At 41.6% G+C, this 25,712-nt stretch overlaps 1 protein-coding gene and 1 long non-coding RNA gene across 2 annotated transcripts; both read right to left on the reverse strand.

Moving 5' to 3' along the window:
- Window positions 1–815: 815 nt before the first annotated feature.
- LOC136234189 (uncharacterized) lies at window positions 816–2,984 on the reverse strand. Its single transcript, XM_066023979.1, has 2 exons — window positions 2,793–2,984; window positions 816–2,726 (listed from the first exon to the last, which is right to left on the reverse strand). Exons 1-2 carry the CDS (start codon window positions 2,973–2,975, stop codon window positions 2,442–2,444), a joined length of 468 nt encoding a protein of 155 aa, XP_065880051.1. The 5' UTR covers window positions 2,976–2,984; the 3' UTR covers window positions 816–2,441.
- A 4,600-nt stretch (window positions 2,985–7,584) lies between these two features.
- Window positions 7,585–24,447, reverse strand: LOC136233829 (uncharacterized). The gene is made up of 3 exons (XR_010690943.1): window positions 24,363–24,447; window positions 24,135–24,274; window positions 7,585–7,807 (listed from the first exon to the last, which is right to left on the reverse strand). It is a non-coding gene; the product is annotated as an uncharacterized lncRNA (long non-coding RNA).
- Between the last annotated feature and the right edge of the window lie 1,265 nt (window positions 24,448–25,712).

A 25,712-nucleotide genomic window follows, 5' to 3' on the forward strand; every position in this document is an offset into this window, starting at 1 on the left:
CCTCGTACTCTGAGACGCAACCGCCGCTCAATCTCCGCTCGCCAAAGGAAAGCTAGGATAGACATGGGAGGGGCCTTACATAGTTGACATGGTCCTACATAACGGGGCCTACAAAATCGCCTCCTTAGACGGGTTGGTCTTCGACAATAGTTGGAACATCCAAACGTTGAAGAAATATTATCAATAGCTCATGTAACCTATCAATGACAAATAAAATCACGTGTTTACTAAATAAAGTGTTATTCAAAGGCTTCTCGAGCATCTCGAACGCCTCTTCGCAATCGCGTAAACAGCCCCATGTTGTCACCGATTGATCAGAACGTGAGTTACCTGATGAGGTCCTCGCCCAATAACACTAAGTGTTATTCAAAGGCTTCTCGAGCATCTCGAACGCCTCTTCGCAATCACGTAAACAACCATATGTTGTCACCGATTGATCAAAACGCGAGTTACCCGACGAGGTCCTCGCCCAATAACACTAAAGTGTTATTCAAAGGCTTCTCGAGCATCTCGAACGCCTCCTCACAATCGCGTAAACAACCCCATGTTGTCATTGATTGATCAGAACACGAGTTACTCGACGAGGTCCTCGCCCAATAACACTAAAGTGTTATTCAAAGGCTTCTCGAGCATCTCGAACGCCTCCTCACAATCGCGTAAACAACCCCATGTTGTCACCGATTGATCAGAACGCGAGTTACCCGATGAGGTCCTCGCCCAACAACACTAAGAGTTATTCAAAGGCTTCTCGAGCATCTCGAACGCCTCTTCGCAATTGCGTAGACAACCCCATGTTGTTACCGATTGACCAAACCGTGAGCTACCCAATGAGGTCCTCGCTCAATAACACCAGATCTTATTTAAAGGCATCTCGAGCATCTCGAACGCTTCTTAGCAATTGCATAAGCAACCCTATGTTGTTACTAGTTGACCATAACCGCAAGCTACCCGATGAGATCTTCGCTCAATAATATTAGATGTCATTCAAAGGCCCCTCAAATAACTCGAACACCTAAAACAAACACCTCGATGGTGTAACCCGTTAGCCAAAATACAAATTTCGAAAACAGGGAAGAGCATCATAAAGTTCATTAACAGAGGAATACGTTACACATACATCACAAACGCATATGGAATACAGAAATCTAAATACATCAATAGAAAACCGAACATCCACTAGGGCAACACATTGACACGATCAGGGTTAGGGATAGCCTCATCGTCCATCAAGTCTTGATGCACTACTCGCCAATCCACACACTCATTAGTGTTATGTCCATTCTGCCTATGATACAAGCACGCCTTACCAACATGAGTCACGCAGTGATTTGGATTCACCGGAACAGGCCCGAGATAACCCTGCCTAGCAAACTCAAGAAAAACCACGCTTCGAGGCTTCAGGGGGTCAACAAACGTCGGGCCGTACGGGTGAGACGGCGAAGCATGGCGTCCCACTCGTCGATACTCAGATTCAAGAGGAAGGTTCGTCACCCTTTCCAGTTCATCGGCAAGCAGCCTCTTAATCCATGAAGGATGCGGATTCAACACAGGCGCGACTGTCTAGTAAGGGTTAAGAAAGCCGATACCATCTTGCGACCAAATCTTCTTCTCAGTCGAAGAGAACGCAGTAATAGCCACTTCGCATGAATCCATCACCGACCCAGTATAAGGCGTAGAACTCTCACTCTCCGTATATCTTTTTTAAGAGTTAGCACCTCGTCTCATCCACACCGGGGAGGCATACTGGGCTTTTCGCTCCACATCATGGTCTCCATTCGGCGGATAATACACATAGGGATGTGGCATCACCGATATCGCCTTTTGCACTTCAAGCACTCTGGCAGGATCGACGATATCCCGAAGAGACATGAAGAAAGAAGGAAAAGTCACAAAGCAACCAAGAATAAATCCCAGCAAAGAGAAGCAACCCAAATTAAACGCAAAATCGACTCCCATTTATAGCCCAGGAAGACAAGACATGAAAGACAGTTCAATAAAAGTAAACATCAGATCAATTGCAGAAATGTAATAATAGAATTAAAAAAGATCTTCCAAAATCCGAAAGAGTACGATTACATCATTGCAAAAGGAAAGAAATAAAGGGATAAGCTATCTTCGTCTATTTTTTTCTTCTTGAAGCGCCCACAAAATTCGACAGCTTTGGCCTGGGCCTCTTTGTCGAAAACATCCGGCGAGAATATCACCTCGGGAGGAATAGCATATCCAGTAGTATGAGCGGCATGAATCAGCATCATCCGGTCCTTCTTGACAAGTTTCTCTTCATGTTGTCTGGCAAAGGCACGAAGGTCAGCAACCTCTTTCCGCGCTGACTCAAGTTCCCGACATAGTCTCTCGTTCTCTGTCTGAGCGCCCGTCTTCTCCTCGAACAGCATAGCAAACTGACGAGTCTTATCTGTCAAACTCTCTTTGAGGCTGCGAGTCTAGAGCATGGCCAACCTCAACAGCAACTTACGGCAGCACAGCTCTTCGGCATCGCACGACAATGCCTGCAGCAGCTCGGCATTGTTCTTCTTTTCCTCCGCCAGCTGGCCGGACAAGTTGGCAATCTTGGCTTCATGACGCTCGAGCAACTCGCCAGTAGTAGCCAACTTTGCATTCACCATCTCTAGCTCGGCCACAGCACCTCGCAGACCCTGCTCCATCTCCCGAAACACTTTTTCATTATTTACGCAAATGTCGAATACCATGTTAGCATTCGCGGTGGCCTGCACACAAAACAACATAATGGGACTCTGATTTTTAAATAATTCGACATATTAAGGAGAACTTACCACACCAAGTGCCGACAAAGTCTCTATCCCCAGATTCATCTTCGAGGCTCCATCCATCCAAAATGACTCCCCAGGCACCCGAGCAACACGGGCCATCGCCCGCGGTAAGTCCAACGACATCATATCGGCATGCACCGATAAGCCCATGACGAACTCGTGAAACTTAGCCAGCTTCACATCCATCCTCTTCACCATCTCTGGATGATCGCCCACCCTGTTGATGTGCCTTCCGTAAAGAAGACTCACTAAGGGATAAGTGTACCCCGTCGTTATCAAGTAATAAAATTCTGGAAAGTCCAGGTATCGTCCACAGCATTTATTTCTACAAGTATCGAGCTACTTGGTTTCAGGTGTTATCTAGGCTTAGGGGGGGTTTGAGTTTGTTTTTCTTAAATTAATCTACTCCTAGGTTGAATTATACTATTCCTAGCTAAGTTAGCTGATTCTAACTAAGTTATTCTACGCCTAATTAAGTTACTCTACCCCTAATTAAGTTAAACTACTCCTAAGTGATCTTTCACTAATGCAATTACCCGAAGGAACATGGTATGAACGATAATAATGAAGTTAGGTTATTAGGTCTATTGATTAAAAACCTAATCGAAGTCACTTGTATTCAAGGCGATTAACCCTACTTACTCTCCTGAAGTTCCTAGTGCGTGATTCCCTTGTAAGGCCGAAACTAGGTCTAAGGCTCAGCAATTTGGGCTTAATCAACTAAGAGGTCGTCAATCTCCTAGGCTCTGACTAGGTCAGATTCAGCTCACAATATGTGCCTACTCGATTTTGGGGCTTTTGAATGAGTTAAACCAATTGAATAAAGCGTAAGACAAAGATTAAACAATAAGCATAGAACAAAATAAGAGCTAAGATATTATTAAAGATGAAGAACAATGTCACAGGATACAATTAGCCTAGGATTCATAGACTGTATCAAAGAGTACAAACAAGGAAAGATAAAAGGAGATACGAAAATCCCTTTCAGGGAACCTGTCTACTCTGCAGTCGGCTTCCTAGGTCTTAAGGACGGACCTTGAATATTCCTCGACGAACAGCTTTGAAGGAGCTTCAATGGAGGTTGAAGAACATGGAGGAGATGGAGAGGAAATTCAAGGGGAAAGCTAAAGTAATTTACAATTAATGAAAGATGCTTAATTTACATTGGAAAAATCCTATTTATAGACGCGTCTCGGGCCCTCTTCTTGACCTATTTCGTGTCCTTATGCAGGTAGGAAGTCATGGGACCGGTCGTGGAGTCGTGGGAGCGGAATTGGTCTTTTTGACCAATTCCCGCAAGTCTGCTCGCAGAGCAGGGCTCCCTGCTCGGCGAGCAGGCACTGCTCGCCGCGAGCAGGCTCCCTGCTCGCCCGAGTAGGCCTTTGAGGGCCTGCTCGGCGAGCAGGCATGGCCTGCTCGCCCGAGCAGGCCCCTGAGGCCCTGCTCGGCGAACAGGCACAGCCTGCTCGGCGAGCTGGCCTACGAGGGCCAGCTCACCGCGAGCTGGCCTAAAATAGGCCAGTTCATCGAGCAGTCTTGCCCGATACGCCCCCGCGCGATCGCTGAATGACAAAAATGTGTTTTTCGCCCAAACTTATCCCTGCGCATGCACAAAAACTCCAGATAACATTAGTCCAAAGGCTAAATTGACCCGCCAATCGCTTATTTTGAGCAAACGCTTCATTCGGTGCGACTTTTGACGGATCAATTAGCTTCAAAAGATAACGGAATTATAATACGAATGCCATTTTGGCCGTATTTGCCCAAATTGATCATAAAACGAGCCTAAACAACGAAAAGTAAATAAAACTTTTCCAATTTCTAACTAACTCACACAAAAGCATTTAAATGCGAGAATTGCTCGCTTATTAACTAAATAACGCTAAAACCCGTCCTAAAACCGTACCCAAAGATAGGGGTTTTTGACCCCTATCACCTGTCTACCAGGTCTGCCATCAATTCGGCCTCCTCCTCGGCACGTGTTCGCTTTGAGCTCTCGCTAGCAGCACCAACACCGTCGTCCGCAACCACCCCTTCCTTTTCACTCCCCATTACTTCTTTCCCCTTGCTCATTTTTCGCTTCCGAGATGATGCAGCCTCAATCTGACCCTCATCCACCAAACTATCATCGAGCATGACCTCGAGCTGCTCTCCCGCCTTGACCAGCTCGTTTTCTTTCACAGGAAGCCCCTCGGGGACCTCTGCAGCCATATCCCTATCATCAGCTGTGAATAGTACCCCACCCATACTTTGAATCACCTGATTCGCATCCTCGAGAGATGAGAATGAAGCCAGAGAGGTCGAAGCATCGGCAAAAGCTTCCTTAGTATTTTCGATACCGACGTTGAACTCATCCGGATCAAAATCCATGCTCACCCGAGGATTCTCAGCACCTGCAAAGAAACAACAAAGTAGTCAAACACTTAGCACATTTCCAAACAAAAAGCAAAATCACCATCACATCTATGCCAACCACGCACCTCACCTACAACAGCAACGTTTACGGTTATCGACTCCAACTCGGCAAGCTCACCGGGTGAAAATTTATATCCTCTTTTCCACTTCTCAAAGTCCGACGACACCCAACCCCGCAGCTGAGCCATCCTCCACTGGTTCCAGATGTAATAACCTGAAGTAAGGAAGTGATCGACGAGTTCATCCACATCCTGTTTCTGGTCCTTCCCTGCAGGCAAGGCCTTCAGATACTTCACCAACTGGATCTCTGACTCCAGCATCTCCCGAGGCCACAGCCACTGACCAGAATCCATGGGATCCTCATTCCAGACCACTCGGAATGGAAAGTCCCCGTCCAGCTTCCGGACAAGCAGGAAGCGATGCCTAAATTCATTAACTTTATCCCTCAGACCCCCTATTACCTTGAACTTCTGGTGAGAAAAAGTGACATGTTGTGATCGTGGTCCTTTATTCGGCCGAAAGAACTGACGAAACACAAGCCCGGTTGCTCAAAATCCTGCTGACTGACACAGGGAGCAAAACCCGACCATCATCCTCCATCCGTTCAGATGAATTTGGCCGGGACAAAGGTCCTATTCTTTTAGGACCTCCACAAATAAAGGAAGAAGAGGGAGCCGCATCCCCGACTCAAACTGTTCCTCGTAAACCATCAGTTCGTTTGCCCCACCGGTATGATGGGCACGTTCCTCCTCGTCCAGTGCAGCCAACTCGTACGGTTGACCTATTCGATAAACCGCAGAGATAGAAGCTAGATCAGCGGTTATGATAATACTATGGGCGTCCTCTACAGCGAATGACTCTGGCCTCCTCGGACGCTCTGCCCGCTCAAAACGCCTGCCATAGGTACCTGCCGCACCCGCTTGCCTCGTCCATAACTTGGCCCTCATATCTTCGTATAAGGTACCCAAATGGCGAGCCGGCGTTATTAAACCGTCCGGAACAACCACAACAACCTCAAGAACCCCGGGACGTACACCACTAGTAGGTCTTTCCCTACTCGGTATAGCTCGTAGCACGACCGACTTCTTCTTCTTCGCCTTTACAATAGGGGAACTACTTTCCCCTTCCGATTCTAGCCGCCTCTTCCGCTTCAAGGAGAGGGTCCCCGATGCGTCACGAAGCGTGAAATCACCCGGAGTAACAGGCGGCAATCGTCTGAAGGCTCCCCGAGAAGAACCTTCTGACATACTCCCTCTCCCCAAAGAAAATAGCAAAACAAAAGCAGAAATAAGAAGGTGTGACTGGACTTTGAGAGAAAAGCAAGAGATGAAACGACCAGAAAAGAGCTCTCCCCAGACAGCATGAGAAGCGCCAAACAACCGGACACCCCAAACTTACAGACGGTCGAACTCCACGGCACGGCGGCCTAATTGTCACGGAGATGGGATTCCAGTTGCGAGAGACGAGTCACCAAGAAAAATCGCAGAAAGAAGATGAGAAGCAATCATTCCACCAATATTTATACTAGGGCAAAAAGTAAAGGAGCCGGCAAAGCACTCCCTCCAAGACGTCTAGCGGCGCGTGCAAGAAGGAGTAAATATTGCATTTAATGCTACAACAGTAGCCCTTAAATCAACGTTTTTTCTTAACGTCTCTTTTTCTGAACGTGTCTCTCTCACAAACATAGTCTCCCCCACCTTTCTGATTTTCCTCCCACCTTCTTCTCCACTGAATCAGAGCTCAACAGCTCTTTTTCTTAGTATAAATAGGTGTTAGAGAGACTAGTTTATACATTAATTTTATCATTCAATTTTTACGAAACTGAGAAAACTGAGAGTGTAGACAGAAACGAAATTGTACGATTGCAATACAATTTCATATTACAGAGGATTTTTTTTTATCCTAGAGGCAACCGGAGTTCATACTGCTTGCAATTTTCCGGCAATTCCATGAACGTCTTAAAGAAAGCGATATTGTCCGCGACTCTGCCCATTTAATTCTTGTTCGATCTTTTCCTGTTTTCTGAATTCCAGTTCCAACAATAGTTATAATATTGTCTACATAGATGACATGGAGAAAGATACCGCATGCATACTGTTTGTAGAAAATATAATGGTCAAACTTGCACCTTTTCATCCTGAACTTCTCAATTTCTTGGATAAACTTTCCAACCATGCTCGAGCGGGCTTTGATTCAAGCCATATATAGATTCATGGACTGGGTAAAAAATCCTAGTGGTTGCTCCATATAAACTTCTCCTTGAAGATCCTCATATAAGAAGGCATTTTTTTGATATCCAACTGATACAAAAGCTAATTAGAATAATCCCCCATCAAAATATAAAGAAGAATAGAAGTCATTTTAGCCACCAAAGAAAAGGTGTTAGAATAATCAACCCTATATGTCTAAACATATCCCATTAACTACAAGATGACATTTTGAATGAGCCGAACATCCATCAGAATTAACTTTAACAGTACACCTATAAACATCCAACAAATTTCTTACCAACATGAAAATGTACCAAATCCCAGTACCATTAGCATCCAAATATTCATTTCTTCTACCAATACATTGTGCCATCCAAGATGAGATAATGCCTCCTAAAGGAATTAGGAACATTGGTAGAGTCAAGGAACCAAACAAGAAGGCGTGAAGTACAAGACATTTTATCATATGAAATAAATGATGGATGGGATAAGTGCAAGATTTTTTACCTTTGCGTATAGGAATCCGCTAGTGATATGGGATAAAATAAATGTTGGGGTTTTATGTCCTATAGACAATTGTTTTAGGATATAAAATATTTGTAAATGAATTGTTCTTTTATCGTTGGTTTTATGAGATATATTATGTTTAACTATACAAAGACATTGATTTTTTTTATCATAACTAAATAAGTTAAATAAAAGAAAATCTCAAGTTTATTTAAGTAATTATAAAGTGTTCATACAAGTATGAAGTGAGACCATGCTTTATAATAAGTCAATAAAGTTAAAGTTGCCCCAAGTCAAGTAATATATTTAGGGATTAACATAATATTATTGAGACTTGCATGTAATAATGTCCTCTGTTGTGAACAGAGAGCTGATCTTACAAGATTTAGATATTCATATATTTAGGGAGTTACATGGATCTAGTGAAGGAGTTCATTAGGATCGGGGACCCGACTTGAGATAACATAATGGATGGATTTATCTAATGTCACCCGTTTCGTCTCAAAGGTATTAGTAGATATAAGTGTTGAAACACCTTTCCACAGGATTTTGATTTGACAAAATTATTTAAGTACAATTAAATATTATGTAACACACTAAGTCTAAATGCTTTGATTTATTGTTACTAATGTGTTTGTTCAATGTTGAGTTTATAATTGTTATAAGACATAAAGATCATAAGGCCCAAGCCCTATATAAAAGTCAAAGCCCAAGTCAAACAAGGCCAAGACCACTCAGCCCGCGTATTACAAAACGCTTCCGTTGAGTGTTGAAACGCAGCTGAGCAAAGAAGGATCCAGAAGATCCATGTAGACAACTTCGGTAAGAAGCTGCTGAGCTGTCTCGACAAAATGTACAAGACAGCCGCTGAGCACAAGGCAACTTCCAGAAAAAGTATTTCCTTTTTCAGTAAAGAACAGAAGACGCAGGAAGCTGTCTGTTTGACATTACCTGAATTGGAGGAACATACTGCCACACTGACCGAAGAACAGAAGATGCTGGAATCTGATTGGCTAAGAGAACTGCTGAACAGACTGAGTGAAAACGACATGAAGCCGTTTCCCTCCAACGGTTATTTCGAAATTCGAAATAACCAGATGCCCTCACAGCTCTCTATAAATAAAGCTTTCAGAATCCTCATTACATACAGAACTTTGAGCAAAAGCCGTTACGCTGACCAAAAGCATACAAAAGTTCTGCATCCAAAAGCAAAGCAAATCTTACACTACAATTTCATATCTGTGTAAAAGTCTAGAGTGATTGATCTTCAATCATCTAAGGTGTTCTAGCAATTGTTGTTTAGGACAAATCTTAATCATTTCTAGAATTAGAAAGTAGAAGCTGAGTACTCGGTTTTAGTACTTAGTGAATTAGAATAGAAGTGAGTAGAGGTATAGAGGAAGGTACTCTTGTTATACTCAGCTTCTGATTTGTAAAGGGTTTTTGAGTCTCCACCTTTAAAGAGCTCAGTAGTGAATTTGAAAGCTCGGAACGTGTTCCGGGGATAGGACGTAGGCTTAGAAGAAGCCGAACCTGGATAACTCCACTGAGTGAAGTATTTCTAACCCTTAACTCCTTAATATATTGCTTGCTTAATATAAACTAAAAACTGACCAAGTAAAGAGGTCAAGCTGAGTTGTGTGCTGCAAACGACTTAGTTCAGGAATAGACTCTAAGTGCTATTTCCTGACTTAAGCAACGAAACTGACCGAGTCACCAATTGACTAAGCCAGTGTCTTGCTGATTCCTCAGCGCCGCTGTCATATACTCTTTTCTTAAAAAAAAGAAGTTTGCCCTAATTCTTTAAAAAGGTCAAATAGTTCCTAACCCCCCCCCCTTGGAACTATATTTGCAACCTTACAAGGGACCAACAAGTGGTATCAGAGCCAAAAAGCTCATTGCTATAAAGGTCTAACAACCTTGAGTTGATCCATACCATGGGCGAAAATAGCACTCGGTTTCTCCCTGGAAACCAGACAACTCAGATATTACCTGAGGGGTTGTCCATTACTAGGCCTCCCTTATTCTTCGGGTCAAACTATACCTTTTGGAAGAATAGGATGAAGAACTTCATTCAAGCTACAAACATGAGTGCCTGGCTATCTATAGTCCAAGGCCCGTTTGTACCTGTGAAAGTTGTTGCTGGCCAGTCAGTTTTAAAAGCTGAGGTTGAATGGACAGAGGATGATCTCAAGAAGCTACAAAATCATGCTTCGGCTATAAATATGCTTCACTGTGCGCTGGATGCTGCAGAATACAACAAAATATCAGGTTGTGAGTCAGCACAGGAGATCTGGAAGAAGCTGGAGGTCACCTACGAAGGAACCAACAAGGTGAAGGAGTCCAAGGTGAACCAGCAGATGAGACTGTACGAGCTGTTCGAAATGAACAATGATGAGGGGATTTCTGAAATGAATGCAAGATTCACCAACATCATAAATGAGCTCAAAAGACTTGGAAAAATCTTCACTGAGGAAGAACAAGTCAAAAAGATACTCAGGAGTCTTCCTAAAGACTGGCAAGCCAAGAAGACAGCCGTTGAAGAAGCTCATGATTTAACCACCTACAAATATGATGAACACATCGGCTCACTGCTGACCCATGAGATATCTATGAAGAATTTCGAGGTGAAGGAAAAATCCGAAGACAAGAAGCAAAAGTCACTTGTCATGAAAAGCTGACTCAACTGATGATGGCTCAACTGACGATGAGGAGATGGCTATGTTCACAAGAAAAATGAAGAGGCTGTTCAAAAGAAATGACAAATACTCCAAAAAGCCTTATAGAAAGTTTGATAAGTATAAGGCTGACTCAAGCGACAGCAAATACAAAAAGGACAGCTCAAAGCCCATTACATGCTTTGAGTGCCATCAAACTGGCCACATCAAGTCAAGCTGCCCAACGCTGAGGAAAGACAAAAAGAATGGCAAGAAGGCAATGGTGGCAACCTGGAGTGACAGTGATGATTCTTCATCAACTGAAGCTGAGGCCACAGAGTCAGCGAAGATATGCTTCATGGCTGACGAACTTGCTGAGCCATGCATTTCTGAGCATGCTGACCAATCTGATGAGTCAGATAATGAAGAGCAATCTAATGAGGTAATCTCACTCTCTCAACTCAGAAATGAAATGGGTAATGCCCTGAGTGATCTCTATACACTTGTCAAAAAGTGTAACAAGAAGATTAAAGCACTCAGCCGGCGCTGTGATGAAGTAGAAGATGTCAAACTAAGTGACCTCAAATACCTTCTTCAGGACAACTCAGTTCTGCATGAAAATATGAAAGTCATTCATGAGTCTGTCTCTGAAGTCCAGTCAGTTTCAAAGAAACTGAGGAAGGACGTCACAACCATCCAGAACCAATTAAAGGTTCCAAACAAAAACAATTCTCCTCTGAGAACTCAGTATCAAGGTACTCAGCAGAGACGAAATCCCCAGCGTAGAGTCCAGTGTGACTTTTGTGGGAAGTTAGGACACACCACTAAGGTGTGCTGGCACGCTCAGCACTGGGGTGCTGACAAGTCAGTAAAGAATCCTAAACAGAAGGTCAGTTGTGACTTCTGTGAAAAAAGTGGCCATACTGTCAATATATGTCGCCACAAAATAAAATATGATGCTTTACCTGTTGAACCTAACAAGCCAGGACCCAAAAAGAATTGGGTACCTAAAGGAAACTGATCACAATGCAGGTAAGCCCAAGATGTGCCGAGAAGTAAAAAATGTGGTATATTGACAGCGCATGCTCAAGGCATATGACGGGTGATGAAACTCAGTTCATCACGTTTGAACGTAAACGAGGAGGAAGCGTAAGTTTTGGAGACAACAGAAAGGGTAAGATAGTAGGATCAGGCACCGTTGGAGGTAATCCCACTATTGAATCTGTCTCCCTAGTCAGCGGACTCAAATATAACTTACTCAATGTAGCTCAGCTATGTGACAATGGGAGAAAAGTTATATTTGATGATACTGGATGTAAAATATATGAGGGAAAAACAAATGAGTTGATTTTAACTGCCCCTCGGATAGATAACGTCTTTATGCTGAACCTAGAAAAGAAATTTTCAAAAACTGTATGCTTAGTCACAAAGGAAGAAAATTCCTGGCTATGGCACAGGAGACTTGGTCATGTAAGCATGGACCTCCTGGCCAAATTAGCAAGAAAGCAATTGGTTGAGGGACTGCCTGAACTTAAATTTCAAAAAGATCAACTATGCCACGCTTGCCAAGCTGGAAAACAAACTAAACAATCTTTTCATAGTAAAAACATTGTCTCAACTAAACGTCTATTAGAGTTACTACACTTGGATCTCTTTGGTCCAGTCCAGCCGCTGAGTCTGGGTGGAAGAAGATTTTCCCTGGTCATTGTAGATGACTTCTCTCGGTATATGTGGGTTATCTTGCTGACCAGCAAGGATGAGACCTTTGAGACATTTTCAAATTTGGTTAGAAAAATTGAAAATGAAAAAGACCTAAAATTAGCTCATATCCGTAGTGATAACGGTGGAGAATTCAAAAACCAAAAGTTTGTTGAATTCTGTGAAGCCAGCGGCATTGACCATAATTTTTCTGCTCCTAGAACACCTCAGCAAAATGGGGTTGTAGAAAGGAAGAACAGAACTCTGGTTGAAATAGCCAGGACAATGCTGGATGAGCATAGGCTTCCAAAGTATTTTTGGGGAGAAGCTGTTAACACAGCATGCTATATTCTCAATAGGGCTCTAGTTAGACCTATACTTAAGAAAACCCCTTATGAACTTTGGAAAGGACGAAAGCCCAATATTGAATACTTTCGTGCCTTTGGCTGTAGATGTTTCATTTTAAATACCAAAGATAGCTTAGCCAAATTTGATTCAAAAGCTGATGAGGTTATCTTTCTAGGCTACTCAACAAACAGCAAAGCATACAGAGTCTTTAATAAGAGAACCCAAGTATTAGAAGAGTCTATACATGTGCAATTCGATGAAACTGACCCTGCAGGAAGATACCAGCCACTGATAGAAGATGAACCAAACTCAGCACCTGCTGATCAAGAACCAGCTACTGAGTCCTTCACAAAACGGCTGACCAAGAGTAAGAGTGAACCTAAAATTGTTTTCACTGACCAATCTACTTCTGTAGAGAATGTTGAAACACGAATAGAACAAGACACGAATCTACCCAAGGAGATAAGAGTCCCAAGAGGGCATTCAGAAAATGCAATTCTTGACTCAGCTGGAAATACCCTGATGACAAGGAATCAACTCAGGAAGTATCTTCGCAATGTAGCCTTCGTCTCAGTTCAGGAGCCGAAGAACTTTGCTGAAGCTGAGCATGACGAATTCTGGATGAATGCCATGCAAGAGGAACTCGACCAATTCAGGAGGAATAATGTATGGGAGCTAGTGCCACATCCAAGGAGCCAAAAGACCATTGGAACAAGATGGGTCTTCAGGAACAAGCTGGATGAACAGGGAAACGTGGTCAGAAACAAAGCAAGACTTGTAGCTCAGGGCTACAGTCAGCAAGAAGGTATTGACTACGGTGAGACCTTTGCCCCAGTGGCAAGGCTAGAAGCAATTGGGATTTTATGTGCATATGCATCTTATATGAATTTTAAACTGTTTCAAATGGATGTTAAGAGTGCATTTCTTAATGGAGTGATAAACGAGGAAGTCTATGTCAATCAGCCTCTAGGGTTTGAGGATCCTAAGTTCCCAAACCACGTTTATAAACTCAAAAAGGCTCTGTATGGCCTCAAGCAAGCACCACGTGCTTGGTATGAGAGGCTGACCAACTTCTTACTGACTAGAAACTATGTCAGGGGTCAAGCTGATACAACCTTATTCATTAAGAGAAAGGGTAAAGATACCCTGCTGGCTCAAATATATGTAGATGACATTATATTTGGTGCTACTAATGAATCTATGTGCAAGGAATTTAGTAAGCAAATGCAGACTGAGTTCGAAATGTCAATGATGGGAGAACTCAACTTCTTCCTTGGACTTCAAATCAAACAAGGAAAGAATGGCATCTTCATCAGTCAAACCAAATATGCCAATGAGATATTGAAGAAATATGAACTAGAACACTGCAAGCCAATATCCACTCCTATGGGCACTGACACTGTCCTCTGCGCTGACAAAAATGGTAAGTCAGTAGACAGCAAGTTGTACCGAGGTATGATTGGCTCTTTACTTTACTTAACAGCAAGTAGGCCGGACATTCAGTTCTCAGTATGTTATTGTGCTAGATATCAGGCTAACCCTAAGGAATCCCATTACATAGCTGTAAAATGGATCCTTAGATATTTGCAAAGCTCAGTGAATGCAGGCTTGTGGTATCCAAATACTCATGACTTTACACTCATCGGATACACTGACGCTGACTATGGACGGGACAAGCTGGAAAGAAAAAGCACCTCTGGAGGATGCCATTTCCTAGGAAGCTGTCTTGTATCTTGGTTCAGCAAGAAGCAGGCGTCAGTAGCCCTGTCTACCACTGAAGCTGAGTACATTGCTGCTGGAAGCTGTGTTGCTCAAGTCCTGTGGATTAAGCAACAACTTGAAGATTATGGTGTTCAAACAAAGACAATTGAAGTTAAATGCGACAACAAAAGTGCAATTGACCTCTCAAAGAACCCAATCCAGCACAGCAGGATGAAGCATGTCAGCATAAGACATCACTTCATCAGAGATCATGTACTCAAGGAAGAAATCAAGCTGACCTATGTGCCAACAGATGAGCAGCTTGCTGATATCTTTACAAAGCCTCTAGCACGAGAGCAATTTAGCATACTGAGAGAAGCCATTGGTATGTTTAATCCACTGTCTTAAATTCCTAAGTACAAATGTGATATAATGCATGCTGAATGTTAACATGCTGAGTGTTTAAAGATTATCACATGCCAAGTAACTAATGCACACTGAGTAAGTTATCTCAGACCGAGTAACTAATTACTCTCACTATCCGTTGCACAAAACTGACTACTCAGAATATGGAACGTTTGTAACAACAAATGCTGAGTAAAAGTAATCATTAGCATTCAATACAAATGCACGCGTAATGACACCTGTACAACGTATGCGCCGTATATGTCATAAAGTGTCATAAATGTCAGGAATTCTGCCGATTGGACAACCCAAGGGTAAAACCGACCTAAATTCAAATGGAAACCCTAATTGTAAAGTCTATAAATAGTGGGTATTTCCCCACTACTTTCTCTTTACGCGTACTGAACTTTCAAAAGCTTCAGAATTCCTTAAGAACGTAAGTCCTAAATTCACAACACTTCTCTCCCAAAATGACTAAAGCCTCCTTCAACATCTCCGGTGCCGGTCGTTCCAAGACCACCACCGATGAACAAACAACCAACAATCCCTCAACTCAGCTTTCACCCTCCAAAGCTGCTGGTCATGGCAAAGAAAAAGCCATTCAAGCTCAGGGGAAACCAGCTAAACCTAGACAATACATTCGAGTATTCGAGAATGTACGAGAATGGAAAGTGGAACCTTCTCGCTGGGTATCCCAGACCTTCATCGACTCAGAACAACCGTTCTGTGATTGGATCAAGAACAACGGCTGGACTAAGTTATTCTCCCTACGGTTCCCAACCTACCCTGACTTGGTTATGGAATTCTACCATAACCTCAAAACTGATGCAAAAGACCATGACTATCTAGTCACTGAAGTTAGGGGAAAGACCATCTTCATCAACCCAACTTATTTGGGATCCCTACTCAGCCTCAAGACTGAAGGTGCTGAGTTAAGAAGGAATGGTGACCAGGAGGACATCTATTATGATGAAACCTTCTGTAAGCCTGCTGGGTACATTGGAGAAGTATCCAGCTCGTCTATGGGTCAGCATCAGAAAATGGCCCACTTCCTGTTGGTCCAACTGATCTACCAGAAGGTCAACTGCACCAGCTCAGCGTCCCACTTCGAGATGTGCTTCATATGGCACATGCTGACCTACAAGCCGATCAACATGCCAGTGTTTCTAGTAGCTGGATTCCTGCGCAACACAAATAATCTTAGGCTAGGCTCACTGATCACTAAGATCTTAGTTGACCATAAGGTTGACCTACAAGGAGAAACTTGTGTAAAGGGATCTGAGATCACAGCAGCATCACTGCGTGCTCTCAAGTTCAATCAGCCTTTAAAAAAGGGAAAATTCATTAAGCAGCCAGAAGAGCAAGCTGAAGAAGAGCTACCTGTTGAGGTAATTGTTCCAGCCAAAGGAAAAAGGACAAAAGCTCCAGCTATCCGAAAAAGGAAGCCTACTGGTACCCCATCCAAGGAAGCTGAGCCTAAGTCCAAGAAGTCCAAATCGGCTGCTGAGTCAAATCAAGACCATACGCAGTCAGCCAAAAAACGCAGCAGGCAAGATGAGCCTGCAACTGAGGATACAACTGATCCTCCTCAAAAGAAGCAGAAGACTTCTACCCTTTCACCCATCAATGTCCTTCCACTTGACTTCGTTGTCACCATGGACTCGCATTATGCTCAGCATCATGCTGAAGAAACTGAGCAACGGGAAGATGAAGTGGACCTAGACGAACATTTCATCTCTCAGCTCGAGGAAGAGCTTGAGAACGACGATACTGAGGATGAAGGGAATGCACAAGAGCAAGAGGAAGAAGCTGACTCTGAAGAGACAGCTAGTGCAGATAATCAAGCTGACCAAGCTCACACTGAGTCAGCTGATGGAGTTGAACAACAACAAGAGCAAACTGACCAGCACACTGCTGATCAGAATGTAGAAGGTTCTCCATCTCAAGCTAATGTAAATCAAGCTGAGCCTCCTCTTGTACAGAAGACAAGAAGAAGACTGGTAAAGGCAAGCATCCTAGACCAACCGGTCAGCGCCTCAGTGAATGATCCTTCAAAGATCAAAATGACATTCTTCCGAAAGCCAAATCCTTCTGCACCATCTACTCAGCCTTCACCAGCAGCAGAAAAAAAAGCCTCTGTTTCTACTCAGGAACAAGCTGAACAAACTATCTCTGCAAACCCACCAATCCAAACCGAGCAAAATCTCGAAGACAACTCAGTACCAGTCAGTTCTGACCCTATCCAACCTGACTGCACAACTGAGACTGTACCTGCTGACCCAACAACCACACAATCAACACATGTGCAGAACACAATAATAACTCCAGTCACTGAACCAGCAACTTCTTCTCTATCCGGTCAAACTACTATCCATCCAATCTCTCAGGCCACTGTAAATGTCACTGAGTCCAGTCAACGAATCATTGACTCAGTACAGGCTCTGATTAGAGATATTCAGCACTCCACTCCTCCTGCTGCTGCCATCTCACACGTCGAAACTACTCAGCCTTCTCAAGTAACTCAACTTCTCAATGAAGTTAAGGAACTCAAGGATCTACTGAGTACTTTACTATCTTCACAAGCACAGCAAGTTAGGCAGGATTCAATTGCTAAGCTGGCTGAGATCCAGCTGACAACGGTACAGTGCCTCACTTCTCTATCTTCCCAAATCCAGAATCTGTCAGCTGTGAACCCAAATCTCGCCACTTCCTCTGAGTTAAAGATGCTGTTTGCTCAGCTTCATACTGAATAGAACAAGACCAATGCACAGCTCGCAAACACATCTCAATGCTCGATGGAGCAACTCAGTGAGGCAGTTCGTCTACTCAATCTGCATAAAGAAGAAATGGACACCGACCAGCTCAAACAGGATCAAATACTGACCAATTCCCAGAAGATATTTGACCATGTTAGACACACTAATCTTCAGCGCGAGCACTATGATACTTCACTTCTCAAAACCTTCCACAACTCCTTTGCTGCGCTGACAGACACAATCACATGGTTGGGAAAAGGCCAGGCCTATGTGCTCAGTATGCTTAGCGCTGCTGACATTGGTATTCATCCTGATGTCCTCAGCAACGGTGCTCCTATTTTCGATGGGTTAGACGAAAGTGCTGATCGATTGAAGACCTTCTCTGCTGAGCTCACCAGAGCTGTTCTTTTGGACTCCTTCAAGCTGCCTCCACCTGGTGCTGGCAAAACGGGGGAGAAGAAAGATCAGCGAAGAACTCAAGCTGAAGGCAACAGTCAGCAAAAGAAGAAGAAATAGATAGCCATTAAAACTTTGTCTACACTTAGCTTATTTCTCTCTTCGTGTAATATGTATTATGTATGCTGACTGTTCTATGCTATTAATACAATACTTGCATTATTAACTCAACTTGTGTTATTTATCCTTCCATGCTAAGTATTATGAATGCATCTTCTAAGTACAAATTAAACTCAGTAAATGAGTAGAATACCTGTTAAATGTATGCTGCGTAAAAACAATGTTTGAACTTGTCTAAAATGAACAATTGAACAAATTAATTACTCAGTGCTCTTTTACTATACAAATCTTCCACTAAAGACTGAGTAAAATAGAATATATCCCATAAGCTGACCTATACTTGAAAACTGACCTTAGACTTATTCAATTAAATCTTAAAATGTTTAGAATAAAACTAAGTCAGTAGCTCAGCCCTGACGGGGGAGTTTACTTAGTCAAATAGGTCAACTGTCATGGGGGAGCTCAATGCTGAGTTCCTTGCTGAATAGTTTTGCCAACATCAAAATGGGGGAGTTTGTTGAAACACCTTTCCACAGGATTTTGATTTGACAAAATTATTTAAGTACAATTAAATATTGTGTAACACACTAAGTCTAAATGCTTTGATTTATTGTTACTAATGTGTTTGTTCAATGTTGAGTTTATAATTGTTATAAGACATAAAGATCATAAAGCCCAAGCCCTATATAAAAGTCAAAGCCCAAGTCAAACAAGGCCAAGACCACTCAGCCCGCATATTACAAAACGCTGCCGTTGAGTGTTGAAACGCAGCTGAGCAAAGAAGGATCCAGAAGATCCACGTAGACAACTTCGGTAAGAAGCTGCTGAGCTGTCTCGACAAAATGTACAAGACAGCCGCTGAGCATAAGGCAACTTCCGGACAAAGTATTTCCTCTTTCAGTAAAGAACAGAAGACGCAGGAAGCTGTCTGATTGACATTACCTGAATTGGAGGAACATACTGCCACACTGACCGAAGAACAGAAGATGCTGGAATCTGATTGGTTAAGAGAACTGCTGAACAGACTGAGTGAAAACGACATGAAGCCGTTTCCCTCCAACGGTTATTTCGAAATTCGAAATAACCAGATGCCCTCACAGCTCTCTATAAATAAAGCTTTCAGAATCCTCATTACATACAGAACTTTGAGCAAAAGCCGTTACGCTGACCAAAAGCATACAAAAGTTCTGCATCCAAAAGCAAAGCAAATCTTACACTACAATTTCATATCTGTGTAAAAGTCTAGAGTGATTGATCTTCAATCATCTAAGGTGTTCTAGCAATTGTTGTTTAGGACAAATCTTAATCATTTCTAGAATTAGAAAGTAGAAGCTGAGTACTCGGTTTTAGTACTTAGTGAATTAGAATAGAAGTGAGTAGAGGTATAGAGGAAGGTACTCTTGTTATACTCAGCTTCTGATTTGTAAAGGGTTTTTGAGTCTCCACCTTTAAAGAGCTCAGTAGTGAATTTGAAAGCTCGGAACGTGTTCCGGGGACAGGACGTAGGCTTAGAAGAAGCCGAACCTGGATAACTCCACTGAGTGAAGTATTTCTAACCCTTAACTCCTTAATATATTGCTTGCTTAATATAAACTAAAAACTGACCAAGTAAAGAGGTCAAGCTGAGTTGTGCGCTGCAAACGACTTAGTCCAGGAATAGACTCTAAGTGCTATTTCCTGACTTAAGCAACGAAACTGACCGAGTCACCAATTGACTAAGCCAGTGTCTTGCTGATTACTCAGCGCCGCTGTCATATACTCTTTTCTTAAGAAAAAGAAGTTTGCCCTAATTCTTTAAAAAGGTCAAATAGTTCCTAACCCCCCTTGGAACTATATTTGCAACCTTACAAGGTACCAACAATAAGTAATCCTCATACTCAAAAAAAACATTAATTAGTGATTTTGGATTATGGAGTGTGATGCTTTGACTCTGTTTAAACATGATCCATAACAGGAGGGTTCATGGGGTCTGTGCGAACATGCATTGGGTATCAGATAAAGTAATTATAGGATAGTTAATGTTAGATTGAACATTCGTCACTCCTGATAAATGGGAGATATATCTATGGCCTCTTGTGGAGAATTAGCTTGAAACCCTTGTAAGGTGATATGTTAAGAGTAGAAATGGAGATTTCACTTAACCTATCTATTCAGAGTTAATTCTACATGGACATATAAAATAAACGTCTCATTATATGTAACTTGACATATTCTATAGTTACAAATTCATTTAAGGATATAGCTGATGAAGGATCGAATTATACTAGACCTAATACGGAAAGATAAACGTTAGTATCAACCAAGCTTCTTATCGGTCTGGGGAACGTTTATGGTTTTTCTAGTAACAGTCTGTGCACTCATTCCGTTATACACTTAGTTGAAATTAGTTTGTTTAAATTAATTCCAAAAACTGTATACAACTAGTAGCGATAAAAACCTAATGGGCCATACATGAGACTTGGACCGGAGGACGGAATGGTAATTTGAGAGGGGATACCTAGAGGCCAAAATTGATATAGTATGAGAGGTGATTTGATTAATTGATTTATTTGGATAATTATAATTGGATTATAGTTATGGTTAAAGTAATTATAGGATAATAAATTGATTAAGTATAATGAGATTATATCTCTACTTAAATTATCATTCTGACATAAATAAGTATTCTAATGGGATTAGAATTAGAATTGTTAATTATATTTATATTAGATATAGATAATATAGATAATTGTATTTATTTATTTATTTAGTAAACCTATTTGGATTGGAATTCTTATTAACTATTTTAACCTAATCATACTAGGGTTAGGAAATTGAAACACTATAAATACCCCATATCCTTTATGTATTGCGGCCAAGCTAAATAAAACAGGAAAAAATATTATTTCGACTCCCACTCGAATAATTATCTTTCTAGTTTATTCCTTCTTTGATTTCGTGTTGATTCCATTAGAGACAATCTATTTTGGTTACTATTCATTGGTTGATGATTAACGTTTTCTTTTGTATTGTTCGTGCTCGTGAAAGACGGTTAATATCTATGTGGGCACTTCGTTTGCAACAATAGATGTAGTTCTTCAGAAAATGTACATACATTTAATCCATTTTAATATGAAATAACGATTAACAGATCTTGAGAAAAGGGAAATAGATAAAAAAAAAAGAATTATATTTTCGCTGCGCTTACATTTGTCTATTTTCCTTCAATAACTAGGCCCAAAGAAAAGCCAGCTGAAGCAATGATATGTGCATGTACCAAGGGCCAATATTAAAGCAAGCTAAAAGGATGTGGGTTATACGATAATCTAGAAGTTTCAACAAGAAGTTATCTAGCTTAACATGTGGACCAATGGGTGCTTCAGACCTCCAAAGTGCTCTCCCTTTTCCCTAGATCACATCATACATTACGGAATGACATAAAGGGAAAGGAGTCTGGAGCCAACCAAGAGTCTACATGTGGAAAGATGCATTACCAAACCCAATCAGAAGCTGACGCATGTAAAGTGCATTACACTTTAGGTATGTAATCATCTATAAATAGCCTTGGAAATAGAGCTTAAGGTACTTTTACTATTCATGTCTCTTATTAATTGCTTTCAAGTTAATATTTTACTCAAAGTATCCTCCTAATGTAAGCATTGGTGAAGGGACGTCGGATTCTAGCCCCTTCTCTAATTGTTTGTTATTGATTCGGGTATTAGAAGACTGATTAGAAAAGTGTTATTCATAATTGAAGATATCAATTAGTACGGTGAGCGTGGAGGATTTTCGTGCAAATGGCTCATCTACTTATCTTTATGGTTCATCCAGTTCTCCAGCAAACTACTGACATTCCAAGCACTTCAGCTGCACCTAATCGTGGCCTGGTTGATTCTGGAAATAATGCATATTTCTTTGGCTCTAGATCAGAGCATTGATGCTTGTTTAGGATCCTTAGACCATGAGTAACGACGGTTCATGAATGGTCTTACAAAACAACTGATAGACAATATCGGCTCCATTCATAAGTCCGTGAGAATTCTCAGAGTGGAGCATGCAACTCAGATGGAGGTAATGAGAATTGAGGTCAAGGAAGCAAGAGAGACTAGCATGTATGGAGATAGACATGGATCTATAACTTGTTCTATAGGACATCATGGCATTCCGACTTGTCCAAAGAATAGAGGATTCTTAGAGGAATCTCAACCTGAAGTGATCCATGGAAGATCAAAGGAAAAATGTCGGTCCCTCCTACCGAAGGCGTTATCGATCACATTTACCTCTTAAGCAGATTCCAAAGCCTAAAAGTTCCAAATCACTAAAATGATATAGAGGTGTTCGTCATGATTCCACTGAATTTTTGATTCGTCGTTATGAAGCAAATAGAAAAGGACTAGAGGTTTCCAGATCTCCAAATAAATAAATCAAAGGCCAAATCCTAGACCAAAGGTGGAAGAGGCAAGTTCCTTAAAAGAAGAGATGTATAATCTCATTAGAAAGGAGCTTCGTCATGCTATGAAAGATGAGGGATTAGAATCAAGGCTCCTAGTGGATACTCCTCTTAGTGCAGAAATCATAAGTCAGCATATGCCAAGAGGATTCAAATATCCACTTCTTAAAAACTATAATGGTATGACTGATCCTACTCTTCATGTTAAAAAAAATTCTCAGGGCTCCTCAAACTATGACGGACACTGACGCTCTCATGTGCCGATTATTTTCAACAACCTTGAAAGATTCGAATGCGTATTGGTAGGACCAGTTGTTTTCTAGCTCCATCAGATCCTTTAAAGAAATATCCAAAGAATTTTCTGATCATTTCATCACCTCCGTCTCGGAGAGTATAATGATGCAATATTTGAATTGTCTTGTTCAGGAACCAAGCGAATTGTTGAAAAAATGGGTGGAGATATTCCAGGGCATGGTCATCTAGATTAAACATTTGAATACGGATGGAGCAGTTGAGGCAATGACAAGTAATTGCCGGAAGAAGGATCTCCCGAAGGAGCTGACTACTCGAAGGCTGAAGACATTTCCTAATTTGATGAGAAGAGCTCGTGACTTTGTAAAATGGGATAGCCACAAGATAAATCCATTATTGAAGGATATATTAAGTTCGATTCACCAGGCGAAGGAGTCCAAAAATGACAGAAGCAGGGATGAGCATAAAAGATCTAAGAAGCAATCGGGTCGAAATTATGCTCCCCTAAACGCTTATCGAAAAGAAATTTTCAATTAGATGGAGTCAAATAGATAACACATCCAATATCCCCCAAAGTTGAAAGCATCAGGCTGAAGGCACAATGGCTTATACTATAAGTTCCACAAAAGTGAAGGACATGACACTGAAGATTGTAGGCAACTAGCAGCCGAGCTCAATAAGATGGCTGAGGCAGGAAAATTAAGGCAGGAAAATTAGACAAACTCCTCAAAAATGCCATCAAACCTAGAGAATCCAAAGATAAATATCATGATGAGTGAACCCCTAAAGGAATGATAAATGTGATTATTGGTGACTCAAAAGAGGATCATTCGAAAAAAAGAAAAAAAGTTCACAAGGATTAAGAGCGAATTGCTGAATCAAGCTCTGAATTCTCATTCATCAGCTTTCATGCGCTAAACACGAGTCACGTTGTCCTTCTCTAACTTCCCCTTCAATTGGGAAATCTCAGCATAACCTGCAATGTCCTCCTCCCTCAACTATCGGACATCAGTCACCCTATAGTCTGCTCTAACAATCGGCTATATGGCCAGCAGGACTCAAGGCCTCCTACTCTGGGGCACAAGAAGCTTTATCAGCTTTCCATGCCCCAGCAGCCGACCTTGCAGCCTCATCTACCTAGGCCTCAACCTTCTTTAGTTCTTCAGTAAGATCAACACTCACTGAGGCCTCGCCCAACTCTCTTTCCATCTTTTCCACTCAGTGGGCAGAGGCTAAAAATATTTATTCTGCCACCTCGACTTCCTGCACCTAGAGAGCAAAGGCTGCAAGATCTTGTTGTGTCCTCTATAACCTCATTTCAAGCCTTACATAGTGTCGAGACAAAGAGGAATATTAATGGCTCGTCTCCTTAGCCGATGCCAAAGTCTAATAAAAAAATGAAGGGTCACGGTTGCATAAAATATAAAGAAAACTAATCAATGAAAACTTACCTTGGCCACATGAGTAATGTGTATATCGGTCTTCTTGCTAACCATCGTCTAACGAAAAACACCACTCTCGATAGGAATCAAAGCAAGTCGATCGAGATCATGGGCAATCCAAGGGGTTACTTAGAGTAACATGGTCTTTCCTATAGGGTCGATCCCAAAGCCATTAAGACACAACAAGTTAAAACGAAATTCCAAGAAATATCAAAAGAGATAAGAAAAGATAGTAACTCGGGCCTCTTCCTCTTTAGTTAAGGGGCCATCCTTTAGCATCACCTCCACATCTTTCTCCCCTTGGGGAACCTCGGAAGATTAAGTCTTCTTCCTTAAAGGTCAGAAAAAGCATTTTGGTAGACATTGATACAGATGTTTTATCCTTATCCTTTAGTATAGTTTCAGGATTGTTTTGTATCATTTCATGTCACTTTGTTTTAATTTGGGAGTATTAATCCTTTTTTCATTAACTTTTGGTTTTTATTTACTTTTATAGCATTTATTTATATATCTGTCAAGTTTTAATGTTATTTCAATAAAAGATTGTAATTTAATTTAAAATGTATTATAGTGCCAAATTACATGAATTTAGTTTACAAAAAATAATCGATTTTGACTTGGTAATTAAAAGATATTTTGGAAAATTAATTAAATCATTTTTGGTAGAGATTTAATGAGATTTTTGTGAAATTGCGTGAGATTTTCAAGGATTTCAGCATTAGAGCATGTTTGACCAGGGCTAGCAAAGACCAGGCCTCGATGTAGGTCAGCTCGCCGAGCTAGCCATTAGAAAGGACTCTAGCCAAGCCTGACCCCCATCTGGGAGACAGAAATCTCCCAAATCCTCGAAATAGGCTAGCTCGCTGAACTGGCCACCCGTAGAGCTGCATTTTGACTTTGTCTTTGTATTTTGAATTGGCAGTCTGTATTTTGATCTTCTAGCTATTAGCATTTGAAATAGTTAGATATGATTTGAATTTTGCTATTTAAAGACCTTGGAATTTCCATTCAAAGCCACATAGAAACTATCTGTAGATTTCCTTCCATTTGAGAGCAGTTTGAACCTCTACCACTCACCATCTTCATCTGCAAAAGGCTTCCATCTACCATTAATACACAAGCGATCAATGTTCCACCTCCAATTCAGAATGATGACTACTTGAGTCGATAAGTTTCAAAGACGATCATTTTTCATGTTTATTCTTATTCAACTAGTAAGATCTCTCTGAATTTTGAATTGGTTGTAAGTTGTTCATCTATTACGGGAGCCACACAAGTCCAATTGGTACAAAACTTTGTGGGTTGATTTGTTATGTCAATTAGAGCCTATGGAACAAAGGTTGTACGGTGAAATATTTATGAGTTGGAATAATTGGCTAGAGGATAAGTTGCGGGCCCGATAGAATCTACCAGCCTGCACCAGCAGGCCCACGCATGGGCAGCACGCTAGCAGAACCTCCAGAAGTTGTCTGTACCAAAAATTAGTCTCCTTATGGGTAATGAAGACTCTAAGTAACCCCAATGATGTAGGAGGAAGTTGCCAAGAAAGACCCAAGAGTTCCCTTTTATGTAGGGAAGCTTCCCAGG

The sequence above is a fragment of the Euphorbia lathyris genome, chromosome 6 (genome assembly GCF_963576675.1).
Source record: "Euphorbia lathyris chromosome 6, ddEupLath1.1, whole genome shotgun sequence".
NCBI lineage: Eukaryota > Viridiplantae > Streptophyta > Magnoliopsida > Malpighiales > Euphorbiaceae > Euphorbia > Euphorbia lathyris.